We start from the raw sequence: 20337 nt of genomic DNA on the forward strand, positions 1-20337 counted from the left end.
CGAGTTCGTCCTTGTAAAAAGAAAAGATGAAATATGTTCATGACAAATACATTTTGAACAAAGAATTCAAGGTAGGCGATCTTGTATTGTTGTTTAACTCAAGTTTGAGAATGTTTCCCAGGAAGCGAAGAACAAAAATAATGAAGTATTACGAGCCAATGATCACCGGGTGAAGCACAATTTAGGCAAGGCTAGAGATAGCCACGTGGTGGCGGTCATATACTTCACTTGAGGGTATTTTGCTTCGTGTCGCGATGTTAAATCAGGTGCTTTTTGGGAGGCAACCCATGTTCTTTTCCTTTTTCTTTTGTAGTTTTGTATTATTTGTGTTCTAACTTGAATTGAAGTGTGCTACAGGGTTGAGTGTCACTTGCAAGAAAGGTGAACCAAAAAATGGCTAAGCGTTCAAGGATCTACGGAACGCACTTTATTTTTGTGGACCGCACAATTCTGTGTGCCAATGCTGGAGGACATTCAAGGCCGCACAATGGGAACCTTGCCAAAGTGCAAAAATGTTAACTCTATGAAGTTTGAGCCTGTCAGTACGGGGCTAATCTGCGACCGCAAGGCATTTTGTGCGGCCTATATACGGTAAAAATCAGAAGGCCCGATTTTATGGCCGTTGTAACGCTTCGCAAGCGCGTCTCCAAAGGCTCGAGGCATGGCTCGAGGTTCGACCCCGAGGGTTCCTAACGTTCGACCTCGGGGCAGTGCAAATTGATGATTATCATGGGAGAGCGGGAAGTTCCCAAGGCGCATGATCAAAGCTGACAAAACCTGCAAGAGAAGCACTAGTCTGTACAAAACTAGTGAATAACTATACCAGCTATATTTCTTTGTAATAAATGCATATGTACCATATTGGGATTTCCCCTCATATATAAAGGGGATCCTTGTTATTTTGTAACACATACAATATACAACACTCTGCATTGAATACAAGAACAAGAACACTCTCTGCTCTCTAACTTAAACATATTCTCCTTTGATCTTATTATTTACATTTATTGCTTACATTTATTATATTTCATTGATTGTTCTTCATTTATTGCTCATCATTGATCATAAAAGAGCCCTCATCAAGGCCTTTAGAACTATTAATTCCCCACCGACTGTCCACAGCCTAATGTATAGCTCGACCTCGAGGCCCCGTTTTAGCCAGCTCGAGGCCCCGATTCTCAGCCATTCGGTTTGCTTAACATGTTACCTTCAAGCTCTTAACCTATTTTCTAGTCACACACTTAGCATCTACTGCCTAACAACTAGCATAAAAATAAATCACGTATTTTTAGAACCACAAAATCAAATCTAATTGTACTTACCATTTTCAAGGTAAACAGCTTGGCGCCCACCGTGGGGCTAAAAATAATGGTGATTGTTTTCTTGCTGGTTTACTACATAATGCAAGTTATCTTTCACGCTTTTTCTTGTCCAAAGTATCTTTGATTTCAGGTCAAAATGTCAAACTCAGTGAATGCACAGTAGAATAACGGTCCTGAGGACAATGGAGAGAATGGTGTAGTTGTTCCAGGTATTGGTGTACTACCACGAAACCCTGAAGATGCACCAGAACCAATTCCCGTAGACGTTGTCTCACGCAACGCCCAACACGTCGATATAAGCTCCCATACCGAGATGAGTATACTCCAAGAGAACCAACAAGAAGCTCAGAAAACCCCGGCTCGGGAGGAGCGAGAGCTTAGCCTTCATGTCATTTTTGAGATGCTGCAGGCACAACAGCTGGCGATTGCTCAACCGCAAAGCCACAAAAAAACCCCAAGCACAGCAGCACCAGAGGCGGCCCCTCAAGCCAAACAAGTACCAAAATGATCAAGAAACAACGGGTGTGCAGCCGACCCTGCTATCATAAAGATTCTCGAGGACCTCGCCAAGAGGATCGAATCGGGCGAGAAGAAGATAAAAGCCAATGATAAAAAAGTGGAGACTTACAATTCTAGGGTCGATCAAATTCAGGGCTCACCCCCAATCCTGAAGGGTGTAGATTCGAAGAAGTTCGTACAAAAGCCATTCCCACAAGATGCTGCTCCAAAACCCATCCCGATGAAGTTCAGAAGGCCCGATCTTCCGAAATACAGCGGAACCTCAGACCCCAACGAGTACGTCATCGCTTACACTTGTTCAGTGAAGGGAAATGACCTAAAGGACGATGAGATTGAGTCCGTCCTACTAAAAATGTTCAGAGAAACACTTTTGAAGGGGGCCATGATTTGGTACCACAACCTTGCCCCGAATTCAATAGACTCATTTGCCATGCTGGCAGATTCTATCATAAAGGCACATGCCGGCGCTATCAAGGTGGCTACAAGGAAATCCGACGTCTTCAAAATCAAATAAAGAGAAAATGAGATGTTGCGGGAGTTTGTGTCTCACTTTCAAATGGAGCGAATGGAATGGTACTGGGCCGTACAAGCCTTTACTCAAGGTTTGAACGAGCGAAGCTCGGTAGCTTCAAAGTAGGTGAAGCAGAACTTGGTTGAATATCCCGTCGTGACCTAGTTGGATGCCCACAACCGATACCAATCGAAGATCAAGGTCGAGGACGACCAACTAGGAGGCCCCTCGGGCTCAGTATGTCCTAGCAGGCTTTTAGCAAAACAGCCAAAACCAAACAAGGAAAGGTACCAACCATACAGTGAAGATAGAAGAAATGCCCCAAGGCGTAACATACCCCAAAATGACCGAAGGATAAATCGAGGTCAGAATCCTCGGGGACTCGTAAGCAGAGCCGGATTCGACAGACACATAGGACCGACGGAGGCACCCCGATTGTTCGAATACAACTTCAACATTGACGTTTCAGACATCGTCTCTGCCATCGGTAAAATCAGAGAAACCAGGTGGCCAAAACCCGTACAACCAGATCCGTTACAAAGGAACCCCAACCTGGTGTGCGAGTTCCACGGCACGCACAGCCACAGGACTGAACACTGCAGACAGCTCCGAGAGGAAGTAGCCCGACTACTCAGCAAAGGGCACCTCCGAGAGTTCATCAGCGAGCGAGCCAAAAATCAATTCCGGGAAAGAGAGGCGAATAGAAAAAATGAAACAGAAGAACCACAAGATCTCATCCACATGATTGTTGGAGGAATCGACATCCCACAGGACCCCATCGTCAAACAAACAAAAATATCCACTACCAGGGAAAAGCGAACTCGGGGTTACATACCCGAGGACGCTCTCACGTTCAGCGACGAGGACATCGAGACCCTGTCTCAGCCTCATAACGATGCACTGGTAATCTCTTTTATTGTAAATATATTTCAAGTTAAACGTGTGCTTGTGGATCCAGGTAGCTCGGCCAACATTATTAGGTCGAGGGTGTTGGAGCAGCTCGGACTGCTCGACCAGATCGTGCCCGCCTCTCGAGTCCTCAACGGATTCAACATGGCGAGTGAGACAACAAAAGGAGAAATCACCCTCCCGGTCAATGTGGCCGGCACGACCCAAAGTGCCAAGTTTCCTGTCATCGAAGGAGACATGAGATACAATGCCTTACTCGAAAGGCCATGGATACACTGCATGAGAGCAGTACCATCAACTCTTCATCAAATGATGAAATTTCCAACAAAGGTTGGAATTAAAACCGTGTACGGGGAACAACATGCAGCAAACGAAATATTTCCGGTACACGACGAGGCGCCGGCAGCGACGCCTTCAACATCAAAAGAACTAAAGGACAAACAAACAGGGAAATAGCAATCACGAGATACATTCTCGGCTACACCCGAATAGACGAGTAAGGACCGTACCGCGTTCCCAGAGAAATGATTGAAGCACATCAAGGCTCGAAGCGCCATCACCACTAAGGTTTGATCTTTTCCCTTTTATTTCACATCTTTCACTAACCTGTGTACAGGTGTCCGATCGGAACAACCAAAGCGCTTTCCATCTTGATGACCTCAGGTTTTAAAGCATGCATTGCACTCTTTCCCTTCGATCGGGTTTTATCCCAAGAAAGGTTTTGCCGGTAAGGTTTTTAACGAGGCAACACCGATATGCTACCTGAGGAGAACTTAACAAGTATTCAAGGCTTCTCTTCAATCAACCTCGAATACGGGGGGCATCCCCCCAGGAGATCATCCCCCCGAAGAAGTCAAGATAAGCCAAAAAGGGTCTCAGTAGAAAAACGATGTATCGGGCCAAACGGTCGAATGAACCGTGTTCGCATAGAATAGTTGAACCTTGGACGACGAAACATGTATGCTTGTGCCAAGTAATCAAGGAATATTTTTTCCATCAAAACACTTTGCGTTTCGAAGAAATCCACTAGTTTTTCAAGAAACAGCTCCAGAGCCAGAAATTTCCCGAACACTCGGGGACTAACGTCAAAAACTCGAAGTCACATGACCTCCAGGTCGGAAACTTCGAACTAGTAAGCCCTCAATGAGGCAAATCCAAGTTTACACAAAACAGCTCCAGAGCCAAGAAACTCTCGATGTCTCAGGGACTATCACCGATGGTCACCCCATCGATTTGTCAACCCGAGGCTATAAGACCCCCTACGGGAAACCTCGAGCTCATAAGACCTTCACGAGGCAATACCAAATCTGTAAGACCTCAAGCAAGGCATGAATTATACTTGTACCAACTAACCAAATATGTAAGACCTCAAGCAAGGCATGAATTATACTTGTACCAAGTAATCAAAATATGTAAGCCCTGAAGCAAGGCATGAATTATACTTGTACCAAAAAACCAAATCTGTAAGACCTCAAGTAAGGCATGTTAAAATTTATAAGACCTTACAAAAAGGCATCATCTCGATCTTAAAGTTAAGGCTATATATTCGAACTTGTAAGACCCCTAGAAAGGCATACCCTCGATATAAATGCCGAAACTACTTCGCTCGGGTACTGAAAGGCTACGGCCAAACACGATGACTACGGTCACAAGGCTCCGGCCAAATTCACGCGATTCGAGGATGCCCGACCATCGCTATAAAATCACAGGCCTTCAATTGCTTCGAAAAACTTCGAAAAGAACCGGTTAATCAGGCTACCCTCAGCATAAGAAAAAGAGCTTCGACCATGTCAGCTCCGAACAACAGGCTTCGAAACATTCAGCCATCGAGCAAAACCTCCCGAGGTGCTCGCCCATCTTCACATAACGACTCACAATCGAGGTTCTTATCAAACCGTCAAAGAGTCGGACGAACACAAAAAACTTCAACGAGGGAAAAATAAGCCTATGCTAGAGGTCGTACCGACCCTACGTGTAAGAGCCACTATCGCCAGCCCATATTAGAGGTCGTACCGCAACGCGTAAGAGCCCAGACACCAGCTTAAAAATTCGAAAACTTGAGGGTCAGTAAGCTCGAGTTGAAATCCGACTCGGAGACAGAGCCCGAAACAGTTAACTAAAAAATGCCTAAGGGCAAATGCGTAAGAGCCTACGAGCCAGCCCAATGAGCCTCAGGGCCGATTTACAAACCTAAGGGTTTTTACCTCCAAGTCCAGTTCACTTGGCCAAAAACAGTGACAGACATATGAATCCAAAGCAAAAGAGATGTACGCAAGTGGAGGAAAATACACAAAAGGTGAAGCCAAAAGGCTTCCTTTTATACATATGTACAAAGCTCCATTTACAAAATTCTCCAAGAACACTGTACAAAGAATCGAGAAAGCAAGGCCTAGTCTAAGCTTCCCTCGGGGACTGCGGCCCTCGTCCTCTTCCTCATTATCTTCGGCATCGGATAAGAGGGACTTGGCGTCGTATTCATCCGCCTTCGCCTGCTCTATCTCCTTCGAGAGATCGAAGCCCCTAGCATGAATCTCTTCGAGAGTTTCCCTCCGATATTTGCACCGAGCATACTCGTTGCTTTTGCTCTCCAGATCAGAGGCCTCTCTCAGCTCGGCCCGGGCATCGGCAGCATCCTTCAAATAGATGACCACTTTCTTGTCCGCCTTGATTCGGATCTCTTCAGCTTCAGCTCGGGCGTCCACAACTTCGGCCTTCATCTTCAGAAGCTCATACTCGAGCTTGCAATCATACTCATTTGGACCGAGCTGTTTTCATGAGCATTTCGGAGTTGCACCTCGAGGGCGGAAGCCTTGGCCAAAGCATTTTTCTTGGCCACGACTTGGGCATCTGCCTGAGCCTTTAGCTCAGTACACTCATGCTTGGCCTGACCAACTTCACCCCAAAGGCGTTCCAGGCTTTCCATCTTCCTCTACAACTGAAGTATCAAAATGTTAAACTCCAAAGACAAGAGAAGAGATGTACATCCCCCCAAAACAAAGGTTACCTGTCTTTCGAGGTAGCTTTCGTAGTTCCGACTTCGAATCGCCTCGTACCGTAGGTATACCAGCTCCCTTGCCCTTTTATCGCAAAGAGGCCTGAGGGATTTACCCTCTTCTAAGGCTTTTTGCAACCTGGCTTCACGACGGAGTAGCTTAGACTTGAGCTTGTCAAAGGCCTATTAAAAGGAAGCTCGATAAGAAAATGAGAGCACAAATCTGAAAAGCCAATACAGTCGACCAAAACTTACCATAGAATAGAGCCGCTGAGCCTCATCAAAGGTTGAGCGCACTCGTAATGGCCTGGTCTCATCGGCCCCGAAAGAACCACTCCCGACGGGAACACGGTCGTTCGATACCCCGACCGATTTTGACGGCCCCTGGCCTCGAAGTACCTTTGGCGGGAGAAGGAGGAGGTGGAAGAAAATCTTTATCCCTCGAAGTACCTTCGACGGGAAAGGAAGATGGCGGCAGATGAGGAACCATTTTTCCATAGTTAGAAGCCTCAGATACCGCGGGCTCAACTGATACATCTTCTTTGAGCCTCCGAGCAGGGCTTGCCTTGCTATGAACACCCTCATCCGTCGAGGACCCCTTCCGTTTGTTGTCAACTCTCAGCCCCGAAGCCGATGGTCATTCCTCCTCCCCAAGGGGGCACGATCTCATCTCGGAAAATTCTCCGATGCCTGCGGTGACGGAGTTAGTACACACAAAAGAAAGTACCTTTGTAAGAAAACAAGCCACACAGCACGTACCGTGATGTTTTGCCTCCCATCTACCCTTGGACAAGTCTCGCCACTTACGCTCATCATGAGTCGAACAGGCTGCAAGCTTCTGAGACCAATCCGCCAAGTCGGGAACCTTGCATGGCAGCCACGGGATTGCTAAAGAGAAGGAAAAGAAAACGTCTTTACGGAACCTACCTCCACCATAGACAAAAATAGTAATAACACGAGTGTACCACTTACGTGTGACATTCTATTTCTCATGAAACGGCAGGAACTCCGCGGGGATAACATCGACAGTCCTTACTCGGACGAATCGATTCATCCACCCTCGGTCCCCATCTTCTTCATCATCGACAACAAAGGGCCTGGTGGATCGGCATCGCAAAGTTATCAGGCCTCGGCAATGAAAGGGTCGGTACAATCTGATGAGATGGCTAAGGGTGAACTCGAGCCCGGCTTCTTCCGCAAAGAACCTTATCATCAGCATTATCCACCAGAACGACGGGTGAACCTATGCCAGGGTAGCCCGATATCTTCGACAGAAGTCGAGCACAACCCTATCAAGGGGGCCCAACGTAAAGGGGTACGTGTATACGTTCAAAAACCCTCTGTATAATCCGTGATGTTCTCTTCCGAGGAAGGTACCTGCAGTACCACCTTTTCTCCCCATCCGCAGTCTCTCCTCACTGCCTCGAGGTGTCCCTCTGCTATTGATAAAGTGAACCTTGATGCATGATCCCAATGGCCCTCGATATTGGGAGGTCTCTCTAACGAAAAGTCCCTCCTCGAGACAAAGCATCTTGAGGTTGGCTCGCCAAACGCCGGCGGTGTACCACCGATTGAGCGAGAAGAAGAGGCGGAACCCTCCTCTTCTTGGTGAACAGATTTAGGCGTAGCATCCATGGCTATGATAAAACAAGAGAACGAAAATAGAAACTCGGGCAAAAACATTGAATTAAAATGATGGATAGGCTGATGCAAGGAAGAAGAACTCTACGAAAAGGGATAGCGGCTCAAAATAACAGAATCTTCAAAAAGGGAGGAAACAAACTCATATATAGGGCAAGCGGCGACTGTCCGCCTACTCTAGAGGCCAATTAATTTCCACTAGGCCATTATCACTTTCGGAATAGTGTACCGACGGGACCATCCCGGATGCTTCATGGCCGTGCCATACAAGCGAAGCTGTCGCACAGCGTTCGAGGAGTCAGAGATTCCCGTATCGATCCAGCCTCCAGATGGTGCCCAATCTCGATGATCTCTGCTACCATAATTATAAGCTCTGAGGAGCCATAAATATCAATCTACGCCTCGAGGTGGTGCCCGACCTCGAGGATCTCCGTCAAAGCGGATATAAGCTCTAAGGAGCCATCGATACCAATTTAGCCTCGAGATGCTTCCCGATCTCAAGGACCTTTGGTATTACAGAACGGACTCCGTATGGGGGTCAACCTAAGCCTTGAGATGGTAGCCAATCTCGAGGACCTTCGCAGTTGCAAGCACGGGTCATTCACCCGAATTCCTTGGCCCTCGAACTACCTAAGCCCAAGTCGGTTCTCTCTCGGGATTTTTTAATAAAGCCTCAGTGCTATTTTCACCTAGATCAATTTAAATGCTCTCTCGGCTACTTTAGCCCCGGGGCCATTCGAGTCCAAGTGTATCCTCATCCGGTGTCTATCTATGACGCCTTAGGGCTGTCTTCATTTTTCAAAGCAAGTTTTCGAGGTCCCCCGAGTTCAGATAAACTCTCACTCGGCGACTATTCAAAAAGGCCCGAGGGCTGTCTTTATATTCAGGTGCCTAAGAGAGTTAGGTTTTGCTCTTAAATTTGAGGCCCCACTCCCACTCAATTCGAAGTCTCCAGTTCCGGCAGCCTAAGTTTGTATCAAGTCAATCCGGACTTGGTCCGAGGAACGGCAAAGGGTTTCAGGGAATATCATATTTACCAATCAAGAACCAAGGAAATTCTTACACCCAGGCCCGGTATTCGGACCGATCAATAAAGTCACATGCTCAGATTCTTTACAAACGCAGGCTAACGAAAATCTAGCATAAATCAAAGACAAATTAAAGAAACATTTTGTATTAATAAATGATGATTATAAAAGCCCACGAAGGGTCCTTACACAGAAATAAAGAAGCAAAAAATAATAGCTAAAGTCTAATCTACTCTCAGAGGTACATCCTCGGAAGCAATATCTACGAGAACCATTCCTTCGGGGACCCCATTTCAATCTTCCAAACGACGTCTTCGAGAACCTCCTCCGAAGCAGAAAAAGATGAAGAAGCAGAAAAAGATGAAGAAGAGGTCGTAGCCCGCCACCGAGCAAAAGCTCTTAACAGGCCGGGAAAATTGTGGTTTGGCAAAAAATTTGGCTAGTATGGGTCTCGCCATCACTACTATTGTGAAGCCACTTCTTGAGACGTTGCACCGGTGTGGGATGCAATTGTTAGTAAATGAGGCCACTTCACTCCGGAGAAAGCAAAGGAAGTGAAGTCCCATACCAGGTTGAAGTTAAGAGAGATGAACAACAGTTCAAAGACCACATATCCTCTGATGCAGGAACAATTGGAAACTCCTCTCTCATCATTTCTGGCCAACAACAATAACAACAAACCAGTACGATCCCACTCAGTGGGGAAGAGCTCTGAAAGGGAGCCATGGCATAACTGGCTAAACCGCTATCGTGTGACCTTATGGTCATGGGCTCGAATCATGAAAAATAAAGTTTGGATGAGGAAGAAGAGAAGAAAGGAGTTGAAAGATGTTGAAGAATGATTGGATGGAGTTTGATTCAAGAAACCTCCCATTTATCGAAGGGCAGTAGCATAACCAACGGCAGAATCAATGCCTTTAGACGTACCGCTAGGCGCAATCAATGCTTTTTGGGAAACGAATCGGCAGCGATATGACCACCTTTGGGGAGAATAAACCGGCAGTGCAATGAATGCCTCTGAAGATGGATTGACAGGATGTTTCCAGTCGCCTGGAGCACTAACGTCACAAGCATGATGCCATCACGAGATGTTCAAGAAAGTCAAGAGTCAGGATCGTTTCTTATCATTGTCATTCTAAGAAATGCGGGGACTATCTGTATACGGTACACCATTTGAAATTTTTGGTGCGACACCTTTTGGTGCATTAGACTTGAAGAACAAAAATAATGAAGTAGAACGAGCCAATTATCACCGGGTGAAGCACAATTTAGGCAAGGCTAGAGATAGACACGTGGTGGCGGTCATTTACTTCACTTGAGGGTATTTTGCTTCGTGTCGCGATGTTAAATCAGGTGCTTTTTGGGAGGCAACCCATGTTCTTTTCCTTTTTCTTTTGTAGTTTTGTATTATTTGTGTTCTAACTTGAATTGATGTGTGCTACAGGGTTGAGTGTCACTTGCAAGAAAGCTGAACCAAAAAATGGCTAAGCGTTCAAGGATCTACGGACCGCACTTTATTTTTGTGGACCGCACAATTCTGTGTGCCAATGCTGGAGGACATTCAAGGCCGCACATTTCTCATGCGGACCGCACAATGGGAACCTTGCCAAAGTGCAAAAACTCTATGAAGTTTGAGCCTGTCAGTACGGGGCTAATCTGCAACCGCAAGGCGTTTTGTGCGGCCTATATACGGTAAAAATTAGAAGGCCCGATTTTATGGCCGTTGTAACGCTTCGCAAGCGCGTCTCCAAAGGCTCGAGGCATGGCTCGAGGTTTGACCCCGAGGGTTCCAAACATTCGACCTCGGGGCAGTGCAAATTGATGATTATCATGGGAGAGTGGGAAGTTCCCAAGGTGCATGATCAAAGCTGAGAAAACCTGCAAGAGAAGCACTAGTCTGTACCAAACTAGTGAATAGCTATACCAGCTATATTTCTTTGTAATAAATGCATATGTACCATATTGGGATTTCCCCTCATATATAAAGGGGATCCTTGTTATTTTGTAACACATACAATATACAACACTCTACATTGAATACAACAAGCACAAGAACACTCTCTGCTCTCTAACTTAAACATATTCTCCTTTAATATTATTATTTACATTTATTCCTTACATTTATTGTATTTCATTGATTGTTCTTCATTTATTGCTCATCATTGATCATAAAAGAGCCCTCATCAAGGCCTTTAGAACTGTTAATTCCCCACCGACTGTCCACAGCCTAATGTATAGCTCGACCTCGAGGCCCCGTATTAGCCAGCTCGAGGCCCCGTTTCTCAGCCATTCGGTTTGCTTAACATGTTACCTTCAAGCTCTTAACCTATTTTCTAGTCACACACTTCGCATCTATTGCCTAACAACTAGAATAAAAATAAATCACGTATTTTTAGAACAAAAAAATCAAATATAATTGTACTTACCATTTTCAAGGTAAACACGGTCGCACTAAAAAATGTACGGACCGCACATCAAGATCAGAGAAGGCTGACCCAAGTGATAGAGTGCATACCGCACATGGAAATCTACGGCCCCACTCGCCCCTTTTCCCTCTTAAACCTCTTGGTATATATAGAAGTTTGGAGTTCATTTTTCACTTTTCACTCTCCTAACAAACATTGTTTTCCCTTTTCCTTCCTAACAAATTGTTGAAGGCTAGTGCTTCTGCGGCCGCACTTACAATGTGCGGACCGCAGAATTCTGTGAGCTGCCGCACTTAGCCATTAGAGGTCTACAATTTTTGAGACCCTATGTGCAGACAGCCTCTGCACTGTCTTCAGAGAGAGGCTTCTGAGCCTTTGAAGTTTGATTGTCTGAAGTGCGGCCACACTTGAAATTGTGCAGACCGCACTTCCATTCTGCGTCGCACATTAAAAATGTACAGACCGCATAACCCAATTCTCGCCCTGTTTTTTTGTCATAACCACACTATGTCCACAATGTTCTCCCTTGCCTACATAATTCTTGAATGTGTTGAATGATGACTTGCAACTAACAATCTTCTTTTCTTTGATATAGACAATGGTTCAATCGTGCAGCCGCGGCGAAACTACAAAAGGAAGAGGTGAATATTCTAGAAGTCGAGGTAGAGGTACCTTGCCCCTTGGCCAACCCAAAACTATTCGGAAGAAGTCCACAACTGGCAGAGAGATAGGTGCGGACCTCTCCGAGTCTAGTTCCTATGTCCCGTCTATGGCAGCTTCCGAGGGCAACTCAGCCTCTATTCAGGAGGACCTAGCGGCCACACAGTCTAGGCCACATGAGCGATTTCAGCTCATGGATGAGGCCTCTTTATCTCATAGCACTCCCAAGAGGTCGGAATGTGCTAGCCAGACCTCTGAGCCAGCAGCTGCCCCAAATACAGATGCACAGATTGTACAGGATATCCCCGATGATGGTAGAGAGGGAGATGGTAAATCCACGGGTGTGGAGAGATGTAAGAAAAATGAAATATAGGAGGATAGGTTCGTCACCGTGGCTGCCTTCACTAATTTCCGCATATGGTGGCCGGTGAGATCCTTGACACTCGAGTGGCAATTTTTGTTGAAGGATTTGGATACATATAACCCATTGGTGTTGAGGCAGTTCAGAGCAAGAAAGGGTTGGATGTGGTTTACTAAGAGATTAGAGGATGCCAAGGAGTACATCGTCCGAGAGTTCTACACAAATATTTCTCACAACCAGAAAGGGATGAAGGTAACTAAACTACACAACCTCAATGTGAGGTTCAATCACCACACATTAAATGCGTACTTGGGATTTGAGGACTTGGAGCCGAAAGAGTATCTAGAGAAGTGTGCAATGAAAGAAGAAATTTGACCTTAGCTAGCAGAGATATTAGCACCACCAGGGCCACCACAACCATGGATCACTTCTGGGGTTCTCATCTACCGGAGCACATTAGTTTCGAGGCAAAGGGATGGCAGACTTTTGTATGCAGCAAACTTGATTTGTGCCAGAACGAGACTCATTCGCCTCATCCACATGATGTTCTTGTGGCTTCTATCATGGCCGGATACCCAATTAACGTGGATGTCGTGATTTCGGCCAACATTTCATTGGTAGCTCAGTAGACCACACAGCCTACCCTTATCCCAACACCATTACAGAGTACCTTACTAATGCAAAGGTAGAGCCGAGGACATATGACACAAAGATGAAGCCAAAGAATCCATTTGACTGGTACTCCTTGATGGATGCAACCAATCTAAAGAAGAGAGTTTAGCCTTCTACCACCACAGGCCAGTTTGATGAGTCGGAAGTGGTAGTTACTGAGACAGCTGACATTCCATCTACCTCTATTGAGCCCTTTTCTAATGTTGTTGCTATGCCTCCGCCACCATCTTCAGATCCAACCACAGCCCCTGCTCCAGCTCTGAGGCCAGAGCCCATGCCCATAGCTCCATTATCTGCTCTGCGAGTCTCCCGGATGTTGGCGAGTCTCAACAACTAGATGCACTCAACTATTTCAAAGTTGTCTGATATATTTAGTACTGTTGCAGCACAGTCATCTACACAGGCACCTCAGGTCTCCTCTGATCTTGATGAGAAGTTGAAGAAGATTCTGGACAACTAAAAAAGGATCATGGACACTCTGGTATAACACGGGTCAATTATTGAAGAGTTGGCCAATGAAGTGAAGAAGATGAGGAAGTCCCAAGTAAGCAAGAGATCGGTTGACAAGCTCAGGAAGGAGGTAACCAGACTTGTGATGGTTGTGGATCTACCTTTTGATATATTACTTGACCCACACCAGTCCGTTCCAGATCCATCTGCACCGGTTGCACTAGCTGACCAGTCTGATGAGCCATGCCTTGCTGCCGACATTGCTGAGGCAGTGCGTGCGATGTTTGTCACTCTCGCCACTCCCAGATATAATGATGATGAGATACAGCTGGCTGACCCGACGGGAGATGATGTGCTAGGGACACTGAAATGTCCAGGGATCCTTAGGGAGTTTTCTTTGCCTTCCCTCTTTTCACTCTTATTTGTTAAGAATTGGGGACAATGCTTACTTTTATTCAGGGCGGTGGAGTTTATTTTATTTGACATTGACACATTATTGATACATTTGGACTGTAATATTTGGATTATTTTGTTCCTTTTCTTCTTTGTCGTTTATTTATCTTTAGTAGTTATTGTTTAGTAGCTTCTTTATTTTTTCCACTTTAGTTCTTGTTTTGATTAGTAGCTTCTTTTTATGTTTTTGTAAATAATAAGCCTTTGGTTTTCTTATTTCATGGTTCTTTTCAAAGGTAGTTTTTGTGTGAACCGGGTGACTCATCCCAACGATGGATGGCGTGACAACTCTCTTAAAGGAATAAGTATGTTTTTGTGTTTAGTTAATAATAGTAGTAGTAGTAATGAATAAAAGGCCTAATCAAGTCATTCTCGAAAAAGAGTTATTCATGCTTCATTTGGTACCAACACACTTAACTACGTGGTTATGGTTTGAAACAAGGCTTTCGAAAGAAAATAGCTCTAGTTGGTGACTTTGAGACTCTTGAATTGACTTTGGTAATCATCAAGTGGTTTATTGGACCATAGTGATCTTTAACTTGAGTGTGGTTGTTGTAGGCTCTCGACTCTATCCTCTTTTACGGTCTAGTTATGTGACGGGTGAGGTGATTTGTTGCTAGTCTAAGTATCCGTGCGAATGGTCAAGAACTTGCCCTGAATGTGCTTCAAGGCGAAATCCTAATTTTTTCTTCATTCGAGAAATGATTGTAGGCTTTACTTGGCCCGTTTGAGCTTTTTGTTGCCAACCAATATCGTTATCCCTAGTCAACCCCCTTTGAGTGTCTAGCCTTTCTCATTTGATAACCATGTATAAGCCTTTACCCATTTTGTCGTGATCCTCTCTTGGCACCCGGACCTTCCTTAACAACCTTGTAAAATAAGTAGCTTAAGGCATAAGTTTGGGGGAGAGTTGAGGAATTTGAAAGAGGTATCAGGTAAAAAAAAGAGAATAATTGGAAGGGTTGATGGATTCAAAAAGAGGTAATAATCCCTAACATGAGCATCAAGGGAGAAAAATAATGAAATGAACAAGAAAAAGTGATATCATGTCTCTCTCTACCCCCCAATAAAAAGAGAATGCCTCTAAGAATTGGTAATTGTGAGCCAAGAAATGAAAATATGGAGTGCTTAAGGAAAGGTGTAACCACTTACTCATATGGTACTACCCTAATCCAAAATCCTTTATTACAACCCGAAAGAAGTCCTACTTCATTCCGAACCGAGTGAGCTTACATTAGTGCTGATTTACCCTCAAGTAACATGCCCTGTGCTTGCATAGGTCCAGCGCTTGATACATTTCTATCAATACCATAGGGACATAGTGTAAGTCTATCCCTTAATTACCTCCATCATGGTTCTGGCTACCATGGCTAGTCAGGTATGGATTTTAACTCCTTCCAGATCAGCAGCCCCAAGAAAACACATTATGAAAACATAAACCTTAGGGTGAATCCACCCAATAAAAGTGATGGCCAATTCTTCGTGAAACAACTGGTATGATTTGATATGTCCATATTGTTCATACAGAAAGTCAAAAGAAATGTAAGACTTTGTCAAATAGCCCAATTCATCGCTCTTTTTGATCCCGAACCTTTTCAGAAAACCATGGGGTGTGCAGTTTTTTGGTACCAGCAAAATCGGATTATCCCAAGGGAATTTAGCAAAACATCCAGTTTCCTCCAAGAACGGGTCATATCCAATATTACGAATCAAAAGATGGCCCCCTTAATAATTCATAAAAAAAAAAGCCGTGCAAACGCTCTCCCCTCTCTCTACTTTCTCTCTCTTCGTCTTCATGCAATTCTTAGGGGGCTGCCATGGCTTCCAGCGTCTCTCTCTAGCCCTTGGTTGTGGGAGAGCAGAATCATAACACTAATGCGACAAACACGATCCTTAATACTAAGTAGTCATATGCGGCGCGAATCGTTACCAAAGAATCTGCTCAAAATTATCAAAATATAAGTTTATTTCCAGTTAGAATTGAACATGGAGAACCAACCATTGAATTCACCATGGAGGAGGTTAACAATTTCACCATCGAAGAAGGGCTTCATCAAGCAGTCATCGTCAAGTTTTCATATGGAAAACCAGAGTTGCACGAGTTTAGAAAGAATTTTGCGAAACAGTTCGAGATTAAAGGATATTGCAACATCGGGCAGCTTGAATTTCGACATATATTAGTAAGATTTGATTTGTTTGATGATTATGTCCAGTTTGTATCAAGGTCTACTGGATATATTAAATCTAAAAGAGATGAATTTTTCTTCAGAACATTCCCGTGGACGCTAGTTTTTAATCCTAGAGAAGAAACATCAAAGTCAGCTGTGTGGATTTCTTTCCCAGATCTGCCGCCCAATTTTTTTGCACGAAAATCATTGTCGATCGCTTCAGCAGTAGGGAAACCACTTGTTGTAGACAAGGCGACGCAGGATCGTACTAGGCCAAGTGCTGCGAGAGTTAACGTTTTGTTAGACCTTTTGGACAAACATCCTAAGAAAGTTAAGATTCACATCGTCGACAATGTTTCTGGTAAGTATGTGGAGTTTCATCAACAGGTGGTATATGATAACCTTCCAAAGTATTGTACCTGCTGTAAGCATCAAGGACATGATGAAAATTCATGTCGATCAATACAAGGAAGAAACAGTGAAGTCTACAAAAATACAGTGCACGTTGATATGAATGGTGTGGAGCTGAATAATGTCGAGAAGTTAAAAGGTGATGATAGGGAGTTGTTGAATGCCAAACGAGCTGCAAATAAAATTCAACAAACTAATGTGATACCAGTAGAGAAGATCGTGGATGTGATATTGATGCAAATCGTAAGGCTAATGTAGTTACTGTTGATCGAGCATTAGCAAGGATTAACATAGCTTTGGAGACACATGTGGGGAAGGATAATGATGACAAGGTTGCTGGTGAGAATGAGGAGAAATTAGCTGGGCAGGTGGTTAACAATCCAGGTAAAGCTGGTACTGTTTCGTTAATGGCAGGTGTAAGAGCTGTCGCAACTGATACTGTTGAAGCAGCTGTCCAAACATCTAGTTTAAATGATGTTGGTGTTAGAGGATCTGGTGTTAAAGGGGCTGGGCAATTTTCTAATGGCCAAGGGTAGGAAAAGGAACAACAAGGTACACAAGCAGCAATTAAAAGTACTTCTTCTAATAAAGGAGGACAAACAACTAATCGTGGAGTCTCCGGTAGTACTCAGTTTGCTGGTGCTTTGAATGCACCTGAAAAATATGGTGATCAATTGATGTTTCATGAGCAATCAGCTAGTGGAATTGCAGTAGCTATGACTGATGTTTCTCAGGCGTTAGAGGGGGAAGAGAAGGAAGCTGGAGTTGATAAAAATCCTGCTGCATTAGCTGATCTAGTTGAAAAACCAGCAGCCATTTTAGCTACTGCTGTGCAAGCTGGGCAGCTACTTTCTCCAGCCAAAACTGGACGTGTTTTTGTTGGTAAGGCTGTTACAGCTCACCTGGAGACAGCAGATACTCAAAATTCAGATGTCCAAGCAATGCAAAAATCAAATGGTAGGGATTGGACAGTGGTGAATCGATCACCAAACAAGCAGAATTATCCTGTTAGTAAAAATCAGTTTGCATCAAAGAATGTTGGTCATGATTTGGCCTCAACATCTTGGCTTTTTAAGCCTCCAGGCAGTGGCAAACACCAGCAGTCCATGAAAAATGCAGAAGCTGGATCAAAATTCTCAAATGATCTTGCTCTTGTTCCTGTCGACGAGCAAAAAGCTGGGGCAGTACCTAATGCAGCTTCACCAGATTTACTCTTATCCAATCCAGATCTGGACAAAATGGTAAAGGATGCTCAGGCTGCAATGGTAGTGAATACCACTACGGGCAAGCAAGCTCACAGTTCCAATACACCAACGCTGCATTTTTCCAGTCCTCAAGTCGAAAAGATTATCAAGGACGCCCAGATTGCAATGGCAGTGCATACCACTATGGTTAAACAACCAATAGTTACTTTGAACACATCCGTGTTTGAAATTCCTTCACAATCAATGGAGTCGTGTGGTGAGTATGGAGGTGAATCTGGGCAGATGGTGCTGTCCACTGGAAATAACAATGATGTTATAAAGGCAAATTTGAGAGGGATGGCAATCAAATCTAAGCTATGGTCAGACCAACGCGAGTATGATGATGAGGAAGACTATGGTGATGCGTATATTGGGAATTCGAGTGAGGATGATGATCATGAGGTCGATCAGGAGAGTGCAGGTGAAGACCCTGATTCACTAACACTGCCTAAATCACATGGTACACCAACAGCGAGCCACAAAAGCAAATTAAACCTCAATGCACCAGCTTTCATTCCCAGGAACTCTCCTGTTGTTGCTCGTGAAAATGCAGCAGTTGGAAACATAATTCAAAATGCAGCAACACATAATAAAAAGAATGCTCCAGGTGAGGTTACAAGCCAATATATGCAGCAGCAGCAGGTTAATCCAAACACTACAGCTGATGTTAATGTTGAGGGACGAAAAGCAACAACAATTAAAGTATCTGGGCCGCAGCAGCTACATGTAAATGCTGCAGCAGATGTTGTAACACTCACAAAAGGTGGACAGCAGCAGCAGAATATCAGGCCAACAACCATCACATTGGAGGACAGAAACTTGCTCGACGCATTGGTAAGTTCCAAACCTCTAAACTCTATAAATTCAACTCAGGTGGCTAGCACTGGACGTGTGAATAGAACCAGAACTAAAAGGCAAGACATGCAACTAGTTCAAAACAAGGCAGCCTTGATCAACAATGAAGATGGAAAGGCATCGGTGTCTCAAGACTTGGTTCAAGACATGTCAAATCCAGTGAACTTGGGGAAAGATTTTTATGAAGAAGGTGAGGAAGATGCAATGATGCAACAGTGCCGGGCAGAGGCAGCAAAGAAAGGTGATTTATCACCAAGGCATAGCGGACAAAGCAAGAAGACACATACAAGGAAGAAAAGTTGGGACGGTACAGTAAATGAAGATGCAAACATAAGGCGACTTCCGATGAGAGTTGCCAAACAAAAACAAGCCATCCAAACTACATCTACAAAGTCCAATCGTTCAAAAAAGAAAGCATGAATTTTGAAGACATTTTGAAAAGGGTTGATGAAGAATACAAGAGTCTACAAATTGACGATTTCACAACATTAGAGAAGAGGGAGAATTATTGTTATTCCTACATTTTCCTATTCTACCATCACATTAGCATAGTTCTATGTAATATCATCACAGAGTATGTTATAAACTTTGTGATGATCGTAGAATTTTTGGTACGCTCTAGTTCTTACTTTTTACATGCATGCTAGTAGGTGAGGCTTTTCTATGCCTCGATAGGATTAGTAAGGTAAGGTTTAGCCCAGTTTGTGTTGCTCTAGTCCTATGCCTTTGGAAAGATATCCAAATGGCTATGAGATTATATGCCCTCGTGAGACTTTGCCGGCAGCTACACCATAATTCCTCTACATGAGGCTGCCATATAGGGCATTGTGAGGCGCAGATGAGTGATTATATAGCCAAGGCATAGAGGCAACACTACTGGTGCTATTGTCCCCCTTATTTGTACTTTTCCTATGTGGTTCTTTTTTGCCTTTTATTATTAATAAAATTAGCCCTATGCACCTGCCTAGTGAATTTGCTTAAAAAAAAAAAGATGGCCCTTTTCTTGTCCCAAAATATGGTAGCAGCCTCGATCAGTTCCCTGCACGACCGAACGTCCATTAAGGATGGCAAGTTGCCCAGTATCCTTCTCGCATGATTCTTATCACACTAAGGGAGGTCGTTCCACCAATCGATCAACTTGGATGGAATGCTCTGGACCATACCGAACCTAGGAATGCCGTGCTTCATTTTCTGCATTAAAGAAAAGAGTTATCCCTACCCCCTCTTGATTTGATTAATTAAGTGATAATAGTCAACATGTTGGCATATTTCTCCAACTAATGCACATAGTATGAATGTATCCTTCGGTATTGTAGAGATACCTTTGGATTTGGACAAGATTTATCTAAACGGATTTAACACGCCATGGATATTTAATCCATCCTAGGTTTACATGATGCATGCAAAGTTTCGAACATAGTAGGCTTCTAAGGTTCTAATCGGTACTCTCAAGTGGACAACTTGAGAGGAAAAGGCAGAGGATCGTCGACTACACCGCTCATCGACTCATCTACCGCTAATAAGCCTTTCCGATTTAAAAAGGGGTCTTCGGAAAGCGCAGACACTCTTCAAGCACCGCTATATTGATAATAGGTACGAGTGAAATATGATGTAGAAAATATCTTTATGAAAACAATAACAAGTAGCCAAATAATTTTACATGATGAAGAAACACATAAAGACAGTATTTAATAATGCGATAAATAAGTAAGAAA

The 20337-nt window shown here is 44.1% G+C and overlaps 1 protein-coding gene across 1 annotated transcript; it reads left to right on the forward strand.

Annotated features, from left to right (window-relative positions):
* Positions 11947–13501, forward strand: LOC109234764 (CASP-like protein 4A1). Its single transcript, XM_019400825.1, has 3 exons — positions 11947–12361; positions 13167–13356; positions 13417–13501. The coding sequence occupies exons 1-3, from the start codon at positions 11947–11949 to the stop codon at positions 13499–13501; spliced, it is 690 nt and encodes a 229-aa protein (XP_019256370.1).

The sequence above is a fragment of the Nicotiana attenuata genome, chromosome 11 (genome assembly GCF_001879085.1).
Source record: "Nicotiana attenuata strain UT chromosome 11, NIATTr2, whole genome shotgun sequence".
Lineage (NCBI taxonomy): Eukaryota > Viridiplantae > Streptophyta > Magnoliopsida > Solanales > Solanaceae > Nicotiana > Nicotiana attenuata.

Coding starts and splice junctions, on each gene's coding strand:
- LOC109234764 (XM_019400825.1), top strand. CDS start 11,947: ATGGTTCAATCGTGCAGCCGCGGCGAAACTACAAAAGGAAGAGGTGAA. Junction 12,362..13,166: donor ATCCACGGGTGTGGAGAGAT/GTAAGAAAAATG, acceptor CTACCACCACAG/GCCAGTTTGATGAGTCGGAA. Junction 13,357..13,416: donor GCTCTGCGAGTCTCCCGGAT/GTTGGCGAGTCT, acceptor TGATATATTTAG/TACTGTTGCAGCACAGTCAT.